Consider the following 25,296-nt stretch of genomic DNA (forward strand, 5'->3'; position numbering starts at 1 on the left):
CTGATGCCTCCTAGCAGAATGATTTTGCCAATGTGGTTAAAGGCTGTTGTTTCATTTTGCATAAAGAATTAAAGATTAATTGGAGGCGATGAAAATGGAAGTGAACCTGAATATATTTTTCCAATCTAGTAGTTTGGTGCTCATACGGTAACAGTGAATGCTGATTCCTGGGTTATTTCAGAATTTGATTTCCCAACTGTTTAATGTGTGAAATTCCTTGAAGAAGTGTTCCTCTTCCCCTGTTTAATGCCCTACCCATTATGCTAAAGAGGTTTGCCAACATTTGCTCACTTTGTGACTAACTGATTTTCTAATCCCTTTACGTGAAGCAGAAGTCATAGGAGGTGCATGTTTAAATCCTCAGAGGCAAAGCAGATTGAATTTAGGTGTCACACATTCTGGCTGCATGTGTTAATTACTCTATGAAAAAGCAGCAGCAGTCAGCTATTGTAGATATTTTTAAAGAAAAACCCATGACATTTCCTATGCTGCTAAGTAAAATACTAAAGCCTTGAAGAGGAGAGATACCTTTGACTGCATAAGCTTTTTCTGCTGACAAGGGCAGAGTCGCTATTGCTGTTCATGGCTGCTTTTTTGAGTTTCTAGTCCCTCATTATGTGTAGGAAGCTTATGGAGTTCTGGATTGCAGTGTGCAGAAGTTGATAGAAAAATACTCGTCTGAAATCCTTAGGGCATAAGGTCATTTGTACATCTGGGCATTGATCACAAATGTGGCGTTAGGACATCAGATCTCCAAAAGCTCCAATGGTCTGGAGAGAAAGGAATCTTTCCATGGATGGGGCCAACATTTCTCTTAATAAAAGTCTCCTAAATCTCCAGGCCAAGAAATTGGAGGACTTAATTAAACATGGTCTTAACTTGATATCCTAACATTAGCAAAAAGTGGCAAGAGAACCTTAAGCTGAACTGTGACATGTTCTGTGTAATTTACCTACTGAGAGAGGGAAGTTGACAAAGAAGAGCTTGCTTTCCTTTGGAAACCTCTGTGTCAGTGATTTATTGACTGACAGGAGATGAGCTAGGAAACCTGACTGGTCAGAGGACATGAGCGACCCTTTGCTGTGATAACAAAGGGAATGATGGGGTCTGATGAAGCTGCATAGCCGTCAAATATTTGCAAGGTATTTGAGAAGCAGTAGTATGCACTGAAAACAGAATATGGTTGTACAGGATGGGTTGGAGGTGTATGAGTGCAAACTTGAGTTTGAAGAATTTTTCAATATAATCGAATTTTAGTAAATAACAAATTGTTCGTATATCTGCTTCTTGCAGAATGTAGTATACTTTAGAATGGTAGTAATAGTATATTAACTTTCATTTTTAACCCTCATTATCCTTGATCTTATACACCAGTACTTCTATGTGAAGATTTAAATTGCCATGGTTTTGAACTTTGGAACATAGACTTATTGGAATAGGAAACTTGGCCAGTTCCAGATTAGGGAAAGCTCATTGTATACTTTTTCTATTACTGCATATGTCTTAGTGGTTTATAGTCAATCACTGAAACAAAATGTAGAATACTGTATGAACATTATGTAAGAAAAAAAAACTTTGCTTCCATAAAGTTTTCTTATTTTCTTCTCTTCAGCAGTTTACTTTTGTATTTTCCAGTCTTTAAAGGAGGTAGATAATAAGACACCAGTGCAGCCTAAGGGAACACAGATATTTTTGTGTGGATCTTTACTTGGGCAAACACTTGTTTGCAGAAAGTTTGCGTAGAGTACTGGTATCATAAACAAAAGAAGACATTGAGTAATATGGGTCTAAATATGTCTGCCATTAATGTTGGCATAGCTTTGAATTATTTTTTATAAACTCAGTTCCACTTTCTTCTTAAAAATCAAAGACAAAAGTAGCTACATATGAACATGTACACAGAAATATGTATTTATAGATATGTATATGTAACCATATGTAGTATGACCGATCCTTTACCAAAGAGGTATCAGAATAAAAATCTAGTTCACTTGTCAGTCTGCTACAGTTCTTTGAAACATTTAGACAAAGTAAAGTGACTTTAAACATGTTAGAAATATCTGGTGCATCCCACACTCCCCAACAAAGGAAGAGTTTGGCTGTCTGAAGTTTGGTGGCAGGGGTTCTTATTCCCCAGCACTCTTCTGCCTATTAAATATAATACAGCTCAGGGCCTAAGTAAGCTAAGGAAGGGGAGAACATAAAGCTCTACTTTAAAATAGCAAATGAACTCTAACTTAAGAGCTAAATCAAAGATCCTGAGCCAGCTTATTGGTGATTTCCTTCTTCACTTTGCCTAAAGAAAGCCCAAATGTAGAGCAGAAATAAGGCTCTGAATAGGACTGTGACTATCTCATTCCTTCCTTCCTTTCTTTGCCTCTTTCACCTTTCCTTCCCTCCTTTCCCCCTTCCTTCTGTCCTTCCCTCCCTCCCTCTCCTTCTCTTTCTTCCTCTCTTTTTTCCTTCAATTTTAATGAAGGGAGGAAGTCTAAAATACAGAAAATTCCACTGGTTTTAGGCTTTTCAAACACAAGAAGCACATAAATTTGATTATGTCTGTCAAAGCCTTGGAAATGTAAATAAAAAACTTTCAGATTATTTATTTGTAAATATAAACCATACTTTTCCCCCTGAATAGGTTCAAATGAATTATTTCCTGATACACCTTCTGGTTTATCTTTACACTATATTTTCAAAATTATTCTTTACATATATGGTTGTTAAATTTACTCAGTTTTACCTAAAATTGTAAACCCCGCACACTTCCAAAAATGAATGTCTTAATGTCCTATGAACCCTAAAATTCTATTTAATATTTATAGAAAAAATACAGTTTTTTTTTTTAAACCTACCACGTCTTCAATAAAAATATCTGTTGCTTTACAATTGTACATTAATTTATTATTATTTGAATTGTTATGACAGGTTTTTACCAAATTCTGAATGGGGTCTGAATGATGTTTAGGTCAAAATCTCTATTTAACACAGTATATTTTATCTTTAGACTGAAAAACAAGATATAAGTATCAATCTCATCCACCTTTAAAAAAATTGTAGGTGGGATTTTAGAAGGTGTTTTCAGGTAATTTTTAAGCATTTTGAATATTTGTTTGAACAGTACACAATATTATTTTCTCTCTCTTTGCATGTTTTCATTTTTGTGCTGGAATTTATATTGCACATTTGGAATAATTGTATTAGTCTTTATTCAGAACTCAAACTGACACCGCAGGCTGGAACATACCACTATTCCTACACTTTATTATCTTCTGGGGAGCAATGCCAGACATGTACTCCTGAAAGTGTCAATAAGTTCTTACTACGGATGGCTGTGAAAAAGACTTACTCTTTACCTGATAAAGAAGGGAACTGTCTGCTTGACCCTGACTGATGTCAATAAATGTTTGTTTGGTTTTTAGTTTTTTGTTTTTATTCTTGGTGTGGAAAAAAAATATTCAAAAGCTCGTTTTATTGCCAGATGCTTATGTCTCAGCAGCTCATTGTCTGCTTTATCTAATATTTATTTGTAAAGCTGAACAGGGAAGTAAGTGAAATCAATGTTGTGTTTATTTGAAATGTCATCACAATAACTATGTTTCAACAAAATATCCAATTTTTATGAAAACCAGCTGACCTGAGTTACAGGTTAGTCTGGTGGAAGGATCTAGGGATAAATTGGAGGTAAAGGGAATTACATAAAAGCCCATAAAAGTGCACATAATAAATGTACCCAGTGAAATGCAGGAGATAGCAACTTTGCTAGGGTTTCTAGGAGTTTGTGCTACAGATGGAAACTGACAGAAACATACTTTTCCTAAGTAGCCTGTTTTCATAGAGTCTAAATATTACTGTAAATAACTCATGTTTTCTTGAAATGGATAATTCACTTTTTTTTCTTTTCTTTTTTTTTCTTTTTTTTTTTTTTTTTTTTAATGTGTCTGTTTTCTTTAGCTGAATGTGGAGCAACTGTCTCTGGAAATGAAGGAACATTGCTGTCTCCAAATTTTCCATCTAATTATGACAACAACCATGAATGTATCTATAAAATTGAAACAGAGGCTGGAAAAGGGATCCATCTTAGAGCCAGAAGCTTTCAGCTGCGAGAGGGAGATATTGTTAAGGTAAAAAGCAAATAAATTCACTTTCTACCATGCTCAACATTCACACTGCATGAACAGCTCACCAATTTATTTTTTTCATTTCACTTGCTCATACAAAATTAATAAATTCTATGTGGATAGCATCGCTTTCTTTATACTAGATTCAAAGAAACTAGGTTTAATTACATTTATAGTGGGTTAAAATCTAAAATGAAAACCTAAAATGTGAACTTGGATTTTGAATACAAAAGTGCCTGTATTATTTTCTCTTTGCGGTAATCTCCATAAGTGTGGCATGGTGATTACTTAACAAAGTTTTTAAAGGTTTTCATTTTGGTGCATTTTTGGTACATTTTTATTTTCTTATTTTATTTGTCTTGCACAGGACTTTTATTGCAAATTAATTAATTTGCTTGTGTGAATTGAAAGAAGCTAGCTAACATATAGTATTGTAATGTTGACTAAAACTGTAATTACAGAAGATTATTTTCATTCCTTATGTTATAGGTAGGATTTGAAACTTGGCCTAAATATGTACAGATATTGAACATGTAATGTACTTTTATACAGCATGGCCATAATCTGTCTTTTCTTAATAATTGCTGCTGAATTCTTGTATATACTGAAAGTCATGACATTAATGTGAAGTATTGCACATACATTAAATTACTCTTTCAAATTTATGTCTCTAAATTTTCAGAGTTAATTGATCACCAAGTATTGAGAATTCATTTAGCAACTTGCTGTCTGGGGATCCCGCAGCAACCCACTTAACATGTTCAAAATTGCTGTCTACGTTTTTAACTTGATTTTACTATTTTTATTTGCACTGAATGCTTCCCACAAGGAGTTTAAAGATAACATTGTTGTGGATCAAATTTTGATGGCCATACTTTAATCCATTTTGTCATCTTAAGAGACTCCTTATGTAAATAAGTGTGACAATTCAATTTGAAGTTATACATTTCCTGCACAGTACAAAGCATTTAAAGATATGATGAAGGTGGGGAGAAAAAAAAAATACTTGTCTTTAAGTATTGCCTTTATTAATATAGGCATTCATATCTTTGTTGTTATATCTGTTTGTTTTAGCAAGCATAGACTGGATTAGACAATGAAATATACAAAACTAAGAATCCCCAATAGTACTAGAAAGTTGCAGTCAAAAGATCAGCATTTTCTCCATTTTTACCCTCAAAATCATTAATAATAAATGCCTCCATGCTTGTGTGGCCACCATGTATGAAACACTGCACAAGCTTGGCCTATGGTTTTCCTTTTAGATCAAAGAGAATTGAGCAGGTCGGCAAAATATACAATCTATATTGTCCTTTACTCCCATCTTCCATGGTCTGACAGTGCAAATGCCCCAAAGTATTTTTGCTCTGAACAGATGAAGCAGACAAGGAAGAACTTAATTGCCCCCTGAGCTGCATGGATATGGTACATAAATCTCCCAGAAGCTTCGCACATGTCAAGTTTATAAATAATTTAATAAAATACCTGAACACACACACAAAAAACAATCTTAGAAAGCCCTAAACAAACATTCAAGAAACTCAATTATCCCTCAGAACATTTCATGAGTAATGTCAGGCATACATAGAGATATTCCCAGGAGATATAAGAAAGATTTGCCTGAGACCAAGCTGTTCTGAGCAATCTGTTATATACTTCCTCTTTAATAGATCTGTTAGTACAATACTCCTGAGTATCCACATGAAGCAAAGGGAAAATTGTGGTGATGTCTGTACTGCAGGTCCTCTTCTCTGGTTCTGAGGCAACTGGCACGGCACAAATTCCATTTATACAATTAAACTCTCTTCCCCCATAGCTTCTCCATAATCTGCATCTATAAAAACAGTCTATTTCCTCTCCACTCCCATGACAGGATGTCCTTGTACATATATCCATTGGAATCAGCCCTTGGTCTAGCCCCAAAGCTTACCCAGGCATTGTCTGGAAGACTGCCAAAAGGAGCAGGCCAAAATCTAGACTGAAAATGTACCAGAGGTTGAACAGAGTGTACAAGTGAATGTTAAGTTTGGGATTGTGTCCTAGCTTTGTTTATATTAGTGGCTAAATTATCTCTAGTATTCAGGTTTTATGAATTTGTCCATGCAGCTTCTGATTTCTTTAGTTAATCTACAGGAGATGTTCTTCTAGACTCAAAGAAATGTTCTTTCCAGTCTTCCCATGCATCATGAGGTGATACTGACTGCCTGCTTACCACTAAAAAGACACTTTATGATGATTTAAAGTCTGCTAGATGAAAGCAGGGAACATTCCAGGAACCTTGCACGGGAAGTCAGCATGAAGAATTTTTGTTTTCCAAAACAATGCCAGCTTTCTTAGAAACATAAGAGAGAGTTTGCTGAGTTGAACCAAGTGGTTCATCTAGCTCAGTATGCCTTCTTTGATAATAGTGATAGTTTTATTTAGGTAAAATATGCAAACTTGGCCACTGTCTGTGCTCCCCAACATCCACAGGTGTAAGGTTAGGTTAGACCTTACTTTACTGTCTCTTCCATCTGCTACCAACGTGCTGTCTTTGAATTTTGGTAGTCCTTTAAATTAGTTGATACTACTAGAAACCTCTTCTATGACAATAAATCCTGGAAGTTCACCATGTACCGTGTGAAGAAGTAGTTTCTTTCATCTCTTTGAAATCAACATCATTAGTTGATTAATGAAACACCAAGTTCCGTTAAGTACTCCTTTGCTCTAACAACACAGGATTTGATGAATAGTTTTACATTCATATTCTCTAATACCTTCATGATTTTGTAAACTTCAGTCATATCCCTGCTCAGCCTGCTCCTGATCAAACTGAGTCTCTGCTTCTAAGGCAGCTGATCCTCTATCATTGCCCATGTCTGCACTTTCCACAGCTCCACTCTGCTCTTCTGCACATGCACGGACCAGAACTACGCAGAAGACTCAAGAGATGGATACTACAAGGCAGTACTATGTACAGAGGCAAAATAGTGTCTTCTATTTTGTTTTTAATCTTCAGTCCTCTATAAACTCTTATATTTCAGTGTTACACCGTCTTTAGGACTAATTGTCAGTTTTGTTCATGCACATGTGGAGTGATGTCTTTTCTTTCATACAGGTTCGTACATTTGTTGTCGTCAGTAATTTATTAGAGGTCACTATTGCATTCCTTTTCCATTTTATTTTTACATTTTTCAAGAAATCAGCCTTTTTAAAATCAGTTAGGAAAAAGGGATTTAGTTTTATGGACTACAGCATCAATTTTTCAGCAAGAAGGATGAGTTTATTCTCAGCTAACATAATATTTTACTTTTTTTATTTTGTTTTGCTTTGGTTTGTTTTTATTTTACTGTAATTCCCTTAAATGATTCAGAAATGTTCTGTAACTGCGGTTGCATGCTTTGGTTATAGCCTACGTTAAGCAAATATATACTATCTACTCTCTTGTGCCTCTTGCCTTCCCTGTCCTGTTTTGCGTGGGAAGCAGATCTGAGCACGTGAGACGCAAATAAATTTTCATGTGCTCTGTCCAGATCTACAATCTGAGCAGTTGGGAAATAAAGACACTCTCCAAAGGCTCACCTTTCCCACAGCTTTGGCAAAGCTGTGGACATCTGAAGTTTGCTTTCTTTCCTATCTGTACCCTAAATATAAGCAAAATGTGTTATAAACACCAGCCTTCTATCTTGTGTCTGCGCAGAAGAAAGCCTCGAGACTGCCTTGCAGGCAGCTTGCGAGGGATGCACTAAAGCTTAGAATATTTATAAACCTTGTGCTGAAATATGGGGCATTTTCCCTCCTGAATGTCTTACTCTTTTTTTAAAGAAAACATGTATGTATCTAATGTTGCATTGGGTGCCGGTGCCCAGGTTTTGTTAGTGGGAGGGAGGGGGGCTGCATGGCGGCCTCTGTGAGGAGAGGCCCGGGCTGCCCCGGGCCGGACACAGCCGGTTCCAGCCGGCTCCGACCGACCCACCGCAGGGCAGGTCTGGGCCCCACAGCCACCGTGGGGGCACCTTGGGGAAAGCATATGTAAAAAAGGGTAAAACATGTTGTGCAGTAGTGTGTGAAAGAGGAGGAAAAAAAGTGTGAGAAAAAATCCTGATAATGCCAAGGTCTACCCACCACGAATGTTTTATGAAGTGAATATCACTATTTTTTGAGGTAGGATCGCTAAGACTTCCATGAGGATTTAATTAAAAGATTTGGGAATACATATAGGAAGATGAATAGCAACGTCAGGAAGCCATACAGGAATTATTTCTCAAACCATCAAAGCAGTATTCTAAAAGCACTTCCCTTTGGGATGATTTTGTGCCACAAAGATCTCTGCAATAAAGGACAATTGCCAAGTTTAGTTGTAAGTAATTTCTTCTTACTGTCAGAACGAGAAAGTGGAGTTTAAGAAAATGTAGCCTTCTCCTTCAGGTGAGTGTCTGTTTTTGCATTGGCACAGGAGGCGCAGACACATTAGCCCCTTTACTAGAGCATTTCACCTCGTGAGTAATCGTAGCAACTGCCGCCTTCTCTTGCTTGCATATCTTAACCCCAGCGGTAAAGCAAGCACTTCCCTTTTAGTTCCTCACAAATATTTAGGTGAAATGGGGCATCCCTGAATGCTCTGGCTACATTTATTCTCATGCTCCAAACAATGCGGTGATCAGTCCCCACTGCCCCCGAGGCCAACTTCCTCAGGTTGACGACATCCATAACGTTAAACCCTCCGATGTTACAAAACAAGGAGGCTCACTCAAACTGTCTCAGTTCCTGGCCTGTGCAGCTCCTGGACTAACGCTTTCTCCGCAAAGATTTGTGAGGGTGTTAGTAGGTCTGCATTAAATGTGTGCCAAGGATGTACTGACAATAAATACTGTGTAGACAGTGTAGTTGTGGTGACTGGACTCCTACTCTGGCAGTGTTTACTTGCTTTGAAAATATAAGCCACCTTCAGCTGTATATATTCAACCAGGTTTACTGTTGGCACAAGAGGGAATATTGAGGCTGGATATTGCAGTACATAGGGAATTACAAATAATTTGCAAGGGTGTTTCTGACATCAGTAAGACTGTGTGAATGAGGAAGGGTCAAAACTAATGCTTTCCAGGAGAATACATGCAGGTTAATGACTATAAGTCATGGACAAAGCTTTCTATAGCTGTGGCAAAGTTTGAACTTGAATTAGCAGGAAAGAAATCTGAACACAAGTAAAGAAATAGAAACAGAATCACCATTTTGAGGTGCATAGCAAAACTGAGTACTTGGATTACCTGTTTATTTTAAAGCTTATCCTTTCTCACTCACTAACACTTCAGCTTCCTGATCTCCCTTTAACTGTCACTTCCAATTTCTTAATTGTTTTAAGTGGCTACTTGTGGTGAAATCTTTGTGATGCAATGACTATGAATTTGTTAGGAGTAAGAGGAAAACCAGAATGTAACTTCCTGTGTTTCATCTATTTGGCCAAATAGACCTTCCTTATTTCTTCATGACAATAATACTTAGTAATTGTAGCATGTGAATTATATTTCAAATGGGTTCTCCTAAATGAGTTAAACATAAGCACTATGTATGAATCAATAGTTACAATGTCTAAACTAGTGTAATAAACATGTTCTCTGGCTCTGGAGACAGTCACATGTGACAGAACACAATGTTTACGCAAGCTGCCTACTGAGAATGGTCCTTGGCCCACTCTAATTACCAAACCACAACCCAGAATTATTAGGGAAAATGCTTTTTCTTTCCCAGGGATGGTTCAAACAAGTTATCAGTATAGACAATGGAGTTTCAATTCTTATATTTGTTCACTAACATGGTTTCAATTACTAAAGTAGACATGTACCTAGTTACATCTGTAATGTTAACAACAGCTGGAGAAGTGTCACCCATTAAAAATTGTCACGGCTTTTTTACAGCTTTTTATTTTACATGATCCTTCTTATGTCATTTTTATTTCATAGAACAGTGTTTTCATATGTGTCTGGACTCATCTTAAGAGATACTATTTAAATTGCTGATCCTTAGGTAGGAAGAGTATCTGTAACAGTGTAGTAGAACACTGTTGGAACAGGATGTCTAAGGGACAATTGTAGTAATTAGCTGCTATTTTTTTCTTTCAAAGATGAATAAAAATCACTTTATTTTAACAGAACATTTTTTATTAATGACAATTAAAAGTAGTAATATCTCTCAAGTAAAATATATCTGTGCTTTTTGCGTAATATGGATGATCAGAAAGTTATTAAAAAATAAATCTTATGGTGAACGAAGCTTATTTATTTTGTACAAGAGATTTCCAGCTCTGATAAATAAAGTGTACTCAGTCTGTGAAAGTGATCTGTAGTTCTGGTCCAAGACAATGGCAGAAACTTTGAGGCGTTTTTTCAGATACTTGTAGCACAGCTTAAAGTATTATTTCTGCCAAGAGGTAAACATTAAGTATGTGTTACTGCTTGCTTGAATCTTAAATATAATTGATTGTGTCTTCTGATAGCTCGTCTATGTGCGCTGATATAAGACAATCTTTGTTCTGCTAATGGCGAGCATAATATGTTATTTTCAAAAGCTTCTTTTAGGGAAGGTCATTATTTATATCTGTGTATGTTTATTAAACAAATGTTATGCTTTTATCTTAAACTTGTGCATGTTGTTTTTATTATTTTCTTTTGTTAATTTTCTTTTGTTAACACTTGAGATGAATGAGATACTTTAAAGACATTCACCTATATTGATAGTATGCCAGTATTTTCTCCACTGAGAAAAGAGCTCTGTTTTTAACTATTTGTCATCATCCCTAAATGTAGTTGCCATGGCCTGTCCTCTCAGAAGATGCATTTCTAAATTTCATTAGTAGATCTAACCGGACATTCAAATAGGAAGAAGTGTCTGTGACTCAAATGTAGCAATTTAGATTGTTAAATGGGTCACTGCCTGCTTCTGGCTGGAATCAGTATAAATCCTCACTGTAACACAAGGTCTGAGAATGGAGAGATGAAGATCCAGAGCTTAAGATATTTAGTGTAATTGTAGCTTTTTCACGAGTTATCTACAGTCACTCTAGGACATATGAGATTAGGCTAAGTTATCTTTTACTTCATATTAGAAACCAGCTGTTCAGATTCATTACTGCCTTTTTTATAAGCATCTACATGATGGATGTATGGTATATGTTTTGGAAGTATGAAACACACTCCATATTTACCTATTTTTCTATGAGAAAGTACAGGTGATTTATTTAATTTAAAGAAGAAATTACCTTTTTTTTAATTCATCTTGAGACCAAAAAAACCCAAAGATGACTATTTTGGCACTTTATGGCTTTCAGGGTTTTGCAATAAGCAAAAAAAATTTTTTTTTTGCTCTAGTCAATAACAACTCTTTGTACTTGTCCTGTATTGGTGAATAATCAAAAGGGCATTCTTATTCATTCTAGGATTTGAAAAATCACAGTGGTTAATATTGTTGATTTTATCCTCCATTGAAATTTTCAATAAAGTAACATGGTAAATAAGAACATCTCTACACTTAGTTTGGAAATAGACTCACATATCTTTTTGAAGACCTATCTTTCTTTTTTAAAACCTATAGTAAACCAAAAAATACAGCAGGCTCAGTCTGAAATAAAAGGTGACAGATTGACTTTAATACCTTAGTTCTGCTGTTGATATCTCCAGACAGCAGAGAACAGAGTAGAATGGGGTTTAGCTCTTATAACCTTACTTCAATGGCGATTTCAGAAATTATACTTCTGTTAGCCTTTGAGAATAATCATGAAAAATAATCTGAGCTTATGAAACCTTGGAAGATAAGAATGATGTATATATATTAATTTCATTCAAGATGAGCTCACAAAACTGAAAAGGAAAAAAGACTATAAAACACCTTAAAGGTGATAGAATATTTTATATTTCACTGAACTGCATAACTAAGTAATATGTACCTTACAAAACGGAAACATTCACTTTTTGGAGAAACTATTGGCAACACATAGCTAACTTTGGAAGTATTGTATAAAGGTAAACTAATGTTTTTCAAATACTTAGATTTAATGTCCAGTTTCATACTATTATTTTGTTTCTACAAGGTGTATGATGGAAAAGACAGCTCTTCACGCTCCCTGGGAGCCTTCACCAAAAATGACATGATGGGAATTATCCTTAATAGCACCTCTAACCATTTGTGGATAGAATTTAATACCAATGGATCGGATACTGACCAAGGATTTCAGCTCACTTACACAAGTAAGTAGGTAAAAAATATGGTCTGATTGACTGTTTTGTGGGGAAATGTGTATTTCTCAGCTGCAGTGATTTCTCATGGAACAGTGAAGATAATTTCCTAGAATGTACTGTGGTTAGCAGACTGAATTTTAATTGCCTCCATGGTTGGATAGGTGTTAGTAATTAGTTAGTAAGAATATTACTAAAATCAAAATTGTAACCTTTTAAATTTAGAGCGCATTATTATTTCGAAGACTTAGCAGTGAGGTTTAAAAAAGACTAAACTTTGTCATACGTAGGTTGAATATATTAGTGTTATACTGCAGCAGAAAACTTATACAGAGACAGATTTTAAGAATGGAACCTTCAATCCCTGCAGTCCAATTAGAAAAACCAAGAGTACAAATGAGAATAAAAAGAATACAACATGGCTGGTTGCACACACTTAACATGTCCCAACTGCTTGTCAGGATCAGGGTGGAGTATGCAGGAGAGGGCCTGAGTGAACAAGTATTGACGAATAACTAGTTTGTTTCCAACACACATAAACAGATACTTTGACCAGGTTTCAAGGAATCTCCAAGTACCCTTTGTCTTCAATTGATTGCCTCAGCATCAGCTTCCATGAGCTCCTGCAGACCAGAGCACCACATCATACTGTGGCACAGAAATGGAATCATAGCTTTTTTCTAGTACAGCTGCTGGTTTCCCTTTGGATTGGAGCCAGCTGTGGAACGAGCAGAAATCATTCACTTTCTCTTCTGTCTTTCTGCTGTGCCTGGTAAATCTGAAGTCTTATCATCCTACCTTTAGTGGTTTTCTCTTACAAACCCATAAAGGAAAGGAAGGTTTCTCTGGCTAGAAGAAATGTATTCGTGATTTCTTTTCTATTATTATTATTATTTATAAATCTAGATAATACATATTCTTTCATTTTATGTTTCTGTCCTGGTTCCGGCGAGGATGGGGTTAATTTCCCCAAGGAGCCGGCAGGGGAGGCAGGTATTCCATCCCACGTGCCCCATGCCCCGCTATAAGAGGCGCGAGCCGGGGAGGGGGAGTCAGTCGCCCCTCAGGGGCGGGCTGCGGCGGTGCGGGTCCGGTCGGGGCGCTGCGCGGCGGTACTGTAATCGCGTTCTTACATTCCTTTACCGGTGTTATTGTTTTTCTTTCTTCTTCCCTTTGTCTATTCTGTTAACTTACACAATTTCAACCCACGAGTTTTGCCCTTTTCTGCCGATTTTTCCCACGGCAGTGGGAGTCGAGCGAGCGGCTGCGTGGTTCTCTGTTGCTGGCTGAGGCCAAACCATGACAGTTTCAAAATCCAGAAAGAACCCCACTAGGCAAATCTACTGTGATTTGGCTATAGGCGCTGTAGAATCTTTCCTTTGAGTAAAGGAACAAAACATTTGTTTTAAAAACAATATCTTTTTAGGGGCTCTGATTTCAAGGGACTTGAATCGGTTCCTTTCAAATCCTGCTACAGCGATTAGTTCCACCTACCATTTAGAAATAGTATTTTATTTAAAGATTGAATTTTCCTTAACTTCTACATCCAATAGCTTGATTTTGTAACACTTATGTTTGCAATTCTAATAAGATTTGATCTCCCATACCAGACTATTCTGTGTAAATTAACATATGATAATTCATGTCATAAGGCTTTTTTTCCTAGCTGTTTGATGTTTTGAATCTCTGTTTTTGATTCTTTCAAGTATTTTCACATTTTCTGAACTGTGTAGACAGAATTTGACAGTCTTCTAACAGTAATCTAAACAATACTGTGTACAGAGGCAAAACTCACTTTCCTATGTCTTCATAATTTTTTTTTTAATTGCCAAATGTCATTTAGTATATGTGATCAGTTTGCAGCAGTTCATGTTGAAATGTCTGTCTGTACCAACTTTTGCTCCTGCCTTCTCTTACATGAAACAGTCCTCATTTCTAAATACAGTCTAATTCATTACTTTTCAAATGTATTGTCAGGAAGCCAAATTCAAGACAATACGTTTTGAGATAGTGACCATCTAACCAGGCGATTTCCATAAACTGCAAGAAGAAATTGTTATTTCCAAATACTTCAGTGTAGGACTTTTCACCATTTATAAATTCATAGAAGCAGAACATGTTGGGTTTTGGTTTTTTTTTTTTTTTTTGATTGCTTTGAAAATTGACAGCAGTGTTGAAGGATTCCAATCCTAGCAATATTCTAAAGATTAGATATACTAGAAATTTAAACTCATTATTTGATGGAACTGGAGTTTTTGGTGCAGTTCCAATGCAGTTACTAAACAAATGTGTCCATTTTGCATTTGGTAAACATATCAAACACAAAATGATAATTATGTCTTTGGGATTAACCAAGCTGTAGTTTACAGCTGGAATTAACTTCCCTGAAAGATTACTCTGCAGTTTATTTATGCATTTTTCAGATTGAAATCTAATGTCAGATACTTTAAAATTACTAAAACAAAGAAAAAAGAGAGTTAAAATGTGATCTCACTGAAAGAAAAGGAGAAATATCTATGCTGGAGTGAATGAAATTGAATAATGAATGTCATAAGACTGTTAGAAAGAGCTAGGAGAAGTGATGGTGTAATAAATCTAGTGGTAAATCAGTTCTGGTTATTCCTGGTTGCTGAGTTCTTGCTGCCCACAAGGGATGCATCAACTGCCCTTAATTATTGGGTTTTTTAGTACTTTTCTTCCCATTAATGCTATTGAAATTAAGCTTAGTGCAGCTTTGAAGCTTGAATTTTAGAACTATTGCCATATACTATTAAAAAGACTAACTTAAAAGGTTACTATTTCAGTTCTGTGCAACTACCTTTCCATCTTTCTCAACATTGAGAATTCTGTGGATAACGTTGAATTTACAAATACGACACAAGAAAAAGCTAATGATCCATGAGAACAGAAATGTGGATAAAGAAAACTTTATTTCTGTTTTCAAGATCTTGTTACTGACATACTAAAACAGATTTCTATAAACTTGGAATCTGAGTGGTTTGTATAAATTGTAGAAATCACAATATAAACAGATATTAAAAGGAAATCTATAAAGGATTCAGGTTCTAATGAAATCTGCTGTACAGGAAATTGGTTCAGGGTAAGAACAATACTGAATAGAAGCCAGAAATTACAGTAATTTTATTCTTTGATCTGTGACTACAAGATGGTTTCAAGGAAACAGATTTAGCACAATAGGCAGAGAGAACTTTTTACTGGAAAGGATCATGAAAAAATCTGTATGTATAGTACCTCTACACTGGTGTCAGAGGGAATGACTGTGAATATCTCAGTGCTGAGGAAATGACAACATAAGCTTGATGGGACTAAATTTTTTACCTGAGGATGATCTCAGTTTTCAATAGGTTATTCCATCTTAAATGTCTTTTATATACCAATGTGTCCTGGGTTCAGCTGGGAAAGAGTTAATTTTCTTTCTAGTGATTGCTGTGAAAGGAATGTTTTAATTGTTGCTAAACAATGTTTATACTTCTCAAGGACTCTTTTCAGCTTCCCCTAGAAGCTGAGAAGGAGCATAGACACAACAATGGAACAGCCAAAGGAATATTCCATACCATAGGCATCATGCTTGGTAAACCGGGTTAGACGGGGGAGCGGGAATCTTCAATCACTGCTTGGAAATGTAGCAATTCACCAGGTGGTGAGAGTGACTTCTGTCATTATTATTGTTTACTTTTTAATTATTATTCTTATTAATTATTATTCTTATTTTCCTTTTCTGTTATTGTTCTATTAAACTGACTATCTCAACCCATGAGGTTGTTTTTTTTTTTTCCTTTTCCTCTCCTTTTCTCCTTCTTCTCCCTGTCCTTCTGTGGGCAAGGGGGAGAACCGCGCCAGTAGTTGTATGGTCCTAGCTGCCCCAGCTGGGGCTAAACCATGACACAATGACATAGGAAGTAAGAGAGTATTCCGATAGGAGAAGTTTTAGTCTTAAGAATGAAGCCAATGTTATTTCTTACTCCTCTCAAACAGAGCTTGCCGAAATAGCAAAGTTTTTCTTTGTGTCATTCCCCAATATATTTTTCTTTTTAACCATCATGGGAAGTGTTTGTAAAATCCAAGGAATATAAAAGGACTTTTAGGATGCCTTTAATTCCCTAAGAATAGAGGACATAAATAGGCATCTGCATGCAAAATTATAAATTTACATGTGTTGTAGCTGCAACTGATTCATGTCACAGTTACTTTTTTTTGTTGAGAAAATGTTGGTTCTTCTTTCATAATTTCAGTTTTATAATTTGGGAGATTTATTTTTTTTTTTCACTGTCCAGTTATGTTTTTTCTCCTCGAGACACATCTAGTTTTTGTGGGGAAGAGAAGATGCAGCCATAGGCATTCCTACAGCTGGACTACATTTCCTGTTCATTGCTCAGTTAGAAGATTCGGCCATTCTCATATAAAGATGCCAGTGCTTTGTGCTGTCATGTCAGTAGTATTTAACGTTAAATTGACATTCAAATTAAAATGAAATCTTATTGATGCCACACAGTGACAGGCAGTAAAAGCAAAACACAGCTGTCTGGTAAAAGTAACAGACTGCAACTTTAAATAAGGAGCAATGCAGTACAGCCTCTGAATAACAAAGAAGCAGTCTGCCTGCAGTATCTAACCACTCCCCTATCACAGTCCTGACACAAGAGGAATTTTAACAGTGGCTGTTTTCACTCATCCTGAGGAGAACTGAACTTACTCTCACTTGTGTCACAAGTGCTTCCTTGCTACTGTTTGACCCTCATTCCCTGAGTGTAGTCTCACTTTTCTTAGCTACTGGACAAACAAAACCAGTCCCTCCACACTTTATCATACATGTCTGTCATGATTTAGGCCTAAAACCAGAACATTGTCATATTTAAATGTTGTATGGAGATCACAGACTACTCGGCACTATACTGTACTTCCACAGTGATTAGTCTGTGAATCTCTGTGAAGGATTCTTGAAGGATCCAAAGCCATCTTAAAAATCCTGTGAAGATAACGTGTACAGTAATTTTACTTGTGTCTTACTTGTTTCATGTAGATGCCAATGAAAAAATTACTTTCACAATTTCTCTTTGCAGTAGCTGTGTCATTGTTTATCTTTAAAGATGTTGCCTTTTTATGTATGTGTCCAAAATTCTTAGAAAGAAGATAAAACACTTCAAACAATCTTTGTATCTCAAAAAGAAGGCAACGTCTGTGATTCCTGTTCAAATACTTGTCCATCCTTGCTTTCTTAGTAAAAGTTCCCACACAGTTGAGAAGAACACACTCTTTCCCTTCACAGTACCACCTAGAACTCTCAAAACTCATTTCTTCTCATGGTGCATGAAGATGGGTGTTTATATTGATGATACCATCCACCCATGTCCTCAAAGAGAGTTCTCGGATTGTGATGTGTAAGGAACTTTACTACTATGTAGGACTGCTCTTTGGACTCTCCTCAGAACTGAGTGCTTTTACCAAGTTCCTTGCACTGATGGTTGCCTGTCTGAGATAGCGTGAAGTTGCTCTCGGTCCTTATCCAGACATCTGCTTTTTTAGGAGCATCTTATCTAGCTCTCTATGGCAATTTCATGGTTCTTCAGTCCTGTGCAGGATTTAATAGAAGTAAAAGCTTGACTTACCTGCAGAATAAGCCTTCGAGTCCATTGTAATGAGTCAGTGGAAGGGTTCATCCAGGAATACTGACAGATATTATCTATAGGAGTGTGCCTGGCTGCATTGGACCACTCAGCAGTATGTTCTGCCTCACAACAGACTCCTGTGTGTTTCAGAAACATATGGAACTACTTGAAGACTTTATAAAGTCTGAAAATCATTCAGAGATTTGTGGTATACTCTGTAGCTAGGTTTTAACTTCCTGAAGGCCTTTCACTCACCTGTTCCTGATTCACCGCTATAGGTTAAAAATGTAGTTCCATGTTAGTTCCTCAACGCTTGCCTTTTATTTGTATCCTCCATTTCCCTGTGATGTAAAATTAGGTATTTTTCTGCACTTCTGTGCTAAGATGGAAATCAGGGCTGGAAAAAAATCCCACTAAGGATTTCTCTTTTTGAGAGTAAATGTTATGTAGACTCAGATCTTAATGTTAACTTCTGTCAACTTTGCATGCAAGACCATTGCTTTCACTGAAAGCAGAATTCTGGGTGGCTATCATTTCTGCCAGAAGAGCTGGCAAGATTCAGGCCCTTGAGCTATGCTCAACTCCACAGAATTTGCATCTAGTGTTTCTAATAGAAAACAGATTTAGGATTGTGCATGGATAGATATTATTTTGTTTTAAATCATAGAATCATAGAATGGTTTGGGTTCGAAGGGACCTTAAAGAGCATGTAATTACAAACCTGCCACGGGCAGCGACACCTCCCACCAGACCAGGTTGCTCAAAGCCCCATCCAACCTGGCCTAAAACACCTCCAGGGATGGGGCCTCCACAACTTTCCTGGGAAACCTGTTCCAGTGTCTCACCAGCCTCACAGCAAAGAATTTCTTCCTAATATCTAATCTAAATCTAGCCTCTTTCAGTTTAAAATGGTTATCCCTTGTAGTATCACTACAATCCCTGATAAAATCAGAGTACCTCCCCATCTGTCCTTTAAGCCCTCGTTATGTACTGGAAGGCTGCTATATGTAGGTTCAATATTTGTATTTCCATTTATCATCCTCATATTTAGCATGCATAGTTAGCAGTTTTACAATATTCTTTTCATTGGTCTCAAGATATACTTTTCGGTTTAAGAAAAGAAATTTTGAAATACTATCTCAGGCGTGATACACTGGTTTGGCATTCATACTATTCTGTTCTTGCTAAAGACTTAGTTCTAATTTTCAGTTTAAGTTCTGTGTTGTAAATATTCTCTACCACTACATCTTTCAAGGGACAGTGAAAGTTAGTGTATGGAAGGTGAATCTGAATTAGCATAATCTAAATTTATATAAATGGTTTAAACCTGGAAATTAATTTAAGAGATTCCTGAATTGAATTTTAATTTAGTTCATTTCCTTTTCTACAGTAATTGAAAATGTTAAAAGAATGTCAGTGAAAACAATGCTCTGAAACTGCAAACTCAGTCAATAATTCTAGCATACAAACAGACTCAAATTCAGAAATATAGTGGCTTTGCCTCAGGCTGTATAGTGTCAGTTGAGCAGAACAATCCAGTAATGAAAAGAAGCTCTTGCAATTTCCTTTCAGTAACTAATTGGTGTATAAGATCTGTTCCAAAGAGAACCTTCACACACTGCAGTAAAAATGTAAGACAAAATTAAATGAAAATAAACAAAAGGCAAAAATCATTAAATGATTATGTCTTAACCTATACGTATGTATATTCACAGGTCATTTTAAGATCAGTACAATTATGTGACTAACCCCAAATTAATGTAGGCTGTATTGCCTGCATAGAAAAAAAACATTCTAAAAGAAAGCCAAAGTTGCAAAATTGAGAAGTAAAATTTTAAGCAATGCCAAAAGAAGACTTTGTTAGAAATTTTAATTCCGTTCACTCGTGTACAACAGTTGTGATACCCTGTTTAATAACATGATCTCATCGTAGTCTTTTCCCTCCCTCCCCTCCAAAAAAAGTAAACTGCCTTCTGCTTCCAATATATTCAATGCTTACATAATCCAGCCACATTCTCAAAGCTATGCTTCTCCTATGCACTGAACAATATGTCCATTCAGGGCAATACGATAAGGGAAAATTTTTTAAAAATCTCATTCTGTGACAATCAAAAGGTTTCATGAGTTTAGGATGAATTCTGTTTTAAAGCACAGAAAAAAAAAAAAATCCTGAATAAGGCATTCAGGATTTTCAGTACGGAACTCTTTACTAGGGTTTTCCATTGTGGTGAGTTTCAAAACATCAGTGGTTTTGCTTTTGTTTTGTTTCTTCTCTTCAGAATGAAACTGAACTTCTGTTTCATAACCTAATTTATTAAATAGTTCCTCTGTATGGGTCTACCTCACAAAATAAGCATCGTATCAAATTATACAGTCTAAAAACAATTTGGATAAAATTAGGATTTAAGGAATTGCTGTTTAAAACCAAAAATACCTGTTCACCTGTTTCTCTGTTTACATGTCATATAGTGGCTTGTTTGCATGTTATGTTTTCTCTGGCAACCAAAGTTCCCAGTGCCGCAAAATTAAAGAAATACCCTTCATCTTATTAGTAAATGAGCAGAAAACATTAAGATCTCTTTTGCAAACAGAAGATATTCAGAGAATTTATGTGAAATTAAGCATCGTTTCATGTCATCATAATCAATATAGCATAGTCTGTAGTTTTAGAGCCATACCTTAAAGTTTTGAAACTTTTTGGCAAAGAAATTAGGTAAGGTATCATGTTAGGATCTATTTAATAAATCAAAAAGCTATAGGTTAATCCAGAAAGCTTCTAAGTAAAAAAACAAAACAAAACAAACAACAATCCCCCTCCCCCAAGCCCCCCAAACTTTGTATGAACTTAAAATATACTGGTCTTTTAACACTCTGTATAATTAAGGTTGTTTTCCAGTTTTCATTAAAAGATTTTTTTAATCATCTATGAAATTGCTAAATTTAACTTTGGTAAACAGAGTAGGTACCAAATATTTCTTTTTTTTTTTTTTTTTTTTTTTGCTAATGCAGAAACAATGAAAACCATTTTATTTGGTCAATACAAGTGTTGTATTAACCTTTTATTTGAAAACTTATACTATCACATGCTTTGGAGATGAAAATGCCGGCATGGTGATGTTTACGCCACAGTTTGGCATTTTGCTTATCTCAGGAAAATCTTCCCAAATGTTTGAAGATATAAATCTTTAGCTAGAGAGATTTTATGTGAGCAGGTCCTACCCTGTGAATGAGCATGGTGAGAGAGCGACTGAATATGGGCTTACCTGCCAGCTGGGGTCAACCCACCAACCATCCTGTGTTGTCAGTGCCAACTGTCTTGTGGGTAGCCTGAGAAAGTGAGGACAGTGCTGTTTGGTTGCAATACCAAGGAAATAAAAGCCAGATTTCGAGAGGAGGGAAGAAGAGAGAAGGAAGGGAATAGATAGGCACCTCTCATGTTTCTGTGTCTGCAGCTTGGAATAAGGGAAGCTGCAATATGAAATCAAGGAGACTGGAGAAGTGCAGCAGGCAGGAAGAGGACCACGGGGTATTGGGAAAGATGATGTTTGAGACAAAAAGACTAGGTTATGCGTGTAAGAGAGGAGGAGAGCAAGACAAGCTCTCCAAGAAACCTTGGAAGCATATGGAGTGGAGGACTGAGACTGCATTGGTAAGAAGGAGGCCGCAAGAATGAATGAAACTAAGAAGAGGAAGAGTCACAAAAAATAGAACAGTAGTGGCATACTGTTGTAGGATTACAGGCTGAACACTCCATATTATTAAACTGTGTTCTCCAAAACCACTTGGAGTGAAAGCCAAGCTTCTTTTTGAATTAAAATAGTGTATTGCAAATATACATTCACAAGATGAATAATATTTTTTGTAAAAAGCTCTCTGAACATCTCAAAAGAAAAAACATTTTATTTAGTTTCCAACAACTACATAATTTATCATCCTTAAATCACTAAATTATCCCTCTGTGCATGGGATTAGAAAGAAGAAAGATGTTAGCTATTTCTCATTTTCAGTCAAGGAAAAAAAAGATTTCATGTGAGGTATTAGAACACATGAAAAAGGTAACCTGTTAAAGGTTACTTTGATTTGGTTCTGATAATTGCCAGTTATAACCTGTTGAAGGACTCCAGGCTCTTCTGTGTGTGGGTCAGAGATCTAAAGCCACTAGGTTCTCCTGTTGTAATTCACATCTATTATAAAGAAGAGGGCTGCTTTTTAAAATTTCCTATTATAAAATTTGAAATGCAGTTATGCTTTGAAGGTGAGAAAGAGAGGGGCTAGCAGAGATCACAATAGATGTCCATATGCATGTGTTGTTTTACATTTATATTGAAATTCTATCTTTAGAATATGAAAGTAAGATTTTTCAGTGATGCCAATTCAGGTAGGCTTCTTAAGCATATTTGTTTCTCATCTGCTGATGTATGCATCCTAGCATATATATTATGTGACTGAAATTTGCAAGCAGATTCCTGCTAAATTCATAATCTCAGAAGTGCTGGACTAAAGATTATGTTACTTTAATATTAAAGATGTGATCATACTTGAAGCATTATTTCTGAGACCTTAGTGAGAACACAGTTTCCATGAATTTGTCAATGCAGTGGCTTGTAGAAAAGAACTTCTTTGCCACCTCAACCTGAACTTTTTCTCTCATATTTTTAAAAACATTTATTTCTATGAAGCCATTATAGACTTTGCCATTATATGTATGTGCAGTTGGATTTACTGCGTTTTAGCTGTGATTTGTTCCAAAAGTTTTCCCATTTCCTCTGCTTTTCAAAAAAAACCCCACTTCTGTTGGTTGGCAGTGAATCATTTCCTCTTTTCCAAGTTTTACATGAGTCGACAGCAGTGTTACTGAAAATTTCTTCCCACAGCTGTAATTATCAGAATTTTCCCATGAGCAAAAATTCCTGTCTGAAAGATTAGGACACTTGAGCAGAACAACCAATATCTTATTGCTCTTTATCCCTGGCCTTCTTGCCTACTTTGGCCTCATGTTGGGTGAAAAATGATTATTTCCAGTTTAGAATTATTGGCTCAACCTTCTGTTTTGGGAAAGAGAAGCTGCAGCTACTGAGTATGAGAGGGCAACAACTGTCATTATTATCTGACTAACTGTTGTATTGATAAGGAGATCCTTAAGTCAGGTAGATGATCTGCATTTAGAAACCTGGGAGGGTGGGCTAATCTTTCTTGCATGCTCCTTCTTGCTGCAATTCAAATGTAAGATCTCTTAGGTGCCTCATTGTTGATTTGCTAATTGTTAAATTTATGAAAGTACAAACTATGACAGTCTAATTATAAAATCTAAGCAACACAAATGTTAAGATATTATTCTGTTCCATTCTTCTCATACTGTTATACAAAGTAAAACCTTACATAGGGTTGTTGGTTTTTTTGTTAGACATGTCAAGTCATTTGTATGTGCCCCGAGATCAAAGTTTTATCTTAGCTTTCTTCTGACTCATTTTTTTCCCTTTCTGAAACCTGTTGAAATGACCTCTTATAAATAACTCATGTGAAATACATTATATAACCAATTTTTAAATTTTGAAATTAAATAGAGTTTATGAAAACATGAATTTTCAGGAAAAAAATAATCCAGAATTAATTTTTAAGGAATTTAAGAGTTTAGATGCAGGAATGTGACTGTTTTCTCCCCTGTCTTCATTATATGAGGGAATTGTTTACATTTCAATAGATTAAGCTTGTTGCCCTAGAATCTAGTCATTTTTTATAACTGAAGATTAGTATTAACTATAGAACAGATTTTTCAGTCATCAAAACTACATTTCTAATTATTTAAAATGTAAGAAAGTTATTTAAGAATAAAATTAAGATTATTCCCCCAAAAGTTTATGCATAGGATTAAAATCACCCTGCCAAAACTATGTGTATATGATATATGAGCAGAATTAGGGATGCATGTAGGGAGCAGATTATTTGGAAGAAAGATAGTTAAAGAAGATGAATGCTATAAACCTATTTAATTCTGTCCCTTCTGCTTCCATAAACTTTCTATGTGGAGAAATTTGCTTAAGACAGAATGATGAAAGGTAGACAAGATTTATGTGTTTCTAATTACCTAAGTTGTTCACCACAGTGTATTTAGAATTTGATTTTCAGGAGTGTTGGGTGTCAGTACCACTAACCAGAATAACAGGTGCTGTGTGCACGTTGTTCCCTTATCAGTGTATGAAGGAATGAGCACAGCTGCAGCTGATGGAGGTCTTTAGCTTTCACTCCTGTCTGTGCCATACTGTTTTTTATAAGCTTGTACAAATCTTTTTCCACATTTCAATCCGTCCTTTATGTTCACGGTGACTTGATTACTCTGAGTGAGCATTCTAGAAAAGACTGTGAGGAAATGAATGCATTTGTAATCACTGAAGTGTTTGGTAGGCGTTAAGCCAAAGTACCTTGCACTAAAAAACACACCAAAAAAAAAAAAAGTATGTGTTCATGTTATTTCTTCTCCTTTTCTCGCCCCCCCCCCAAAAAAAAAAAAAAAATAAATCAGACCAGTCCTCTTCTCACAAGTAACCTACAGAATATTTTTAAGTCCTCATTGTATCAGTAATTTCCCCACTGATTAAAAAGGGGGCTTAGACACAGGTGTTCCTGAAGATCTCTCTCTATAGACACTTGAAGTTACAGTTCTTAAACTCACAGGGAATCTCACCTTTAATCCCTGCTTGTCTTATATTGAGTATAAATGACTATTAATTATTCATTTGTTTGCTAATTGCAAAGCTTACTTGTATACTTTCTATATATGCACAGTAATCATCTTGATGTAGGCACATATATTTGCATATCTATCTCTTGCAAGTAGGACATATGGACACAGAGAATCTGGTTTGAAATTGGTGAAAGGCCTTAAAACTTTTTGTAATATACTTATTACGGAAGAAAATTACAGAAAAGAGTTATTTTCTTTTTCATTTTATGCTCGAAAGACCTTTTACTGACCACATGTATTAACATCATTATTTAACGTTTTTCAAGTCTACATGCATTTTCTTACATGTTGCTTATGTCAAGAAAAACTTCTGAAACTCCTATTAGAAAGTATCACCCATTGAATGCCTCTTTCATCAGTGTAGTCAAATGTGAATTGGCAATAGATTACAAAGCTTTTGAGAAACTGAGTATACTTCTCAATTTCCAAAGAGTAGAAAGCAGCAGGTATTATTTCTTACTGTGAACACTTTTTGCTGTATAAGCACGCGGAAATATATATTTTTTTCTGAAAAATGCAGCTCCTTTGATCTCTTTCAGATGATCTGTGTTAGAATGTAAAATATTCAGTCACCAAGAAGTAAAAATATTTCAGCCCTCCTT

At 35.9% G+C, this 25,296-nt stretch overlaps 1 protein-coding gene across 1 annotated transcript in view; it reads left to right on the forward strand.

Moving 5' to 3' along the window:
- Window positions 1-25,296, forward strand: part of CSMD1 (CUB and Sushi multiple domains 1) — a gene marked incomplete at both ends in the record, with an annotated part of 1,228,645 nt that overhangs the window by 969,484 nt on the left and 233,865 nt on the right. Inside the window, 2 exons of the mRNA XM_082481062.1 lie at window positions 3,952-4,121; window positions 12,181-12,337. Of these exons, the coding sequence (XP_082337188.1) occupies window positions 3,952-4,121; window positions 12,181-12,337 (327 nt within the window). The remainder of the gene's footprint in view (window positions 1-3,951; window positions 4,122-12,180; window positions 12,338-25,296) is intronic.

The sequence above is a fragment of the Vanellus vanellus genome (genome assembly GCF_965231255.1).
Source record: "Vanellus vanellus genome assembly, chromosome: 3".
NCBI classification, from domain to species: Eukaryota; Metazoa; Chordata; class Aves; order Charadriiformes; family Charadriidae; genus Vanellus; species Vanellus vanellus.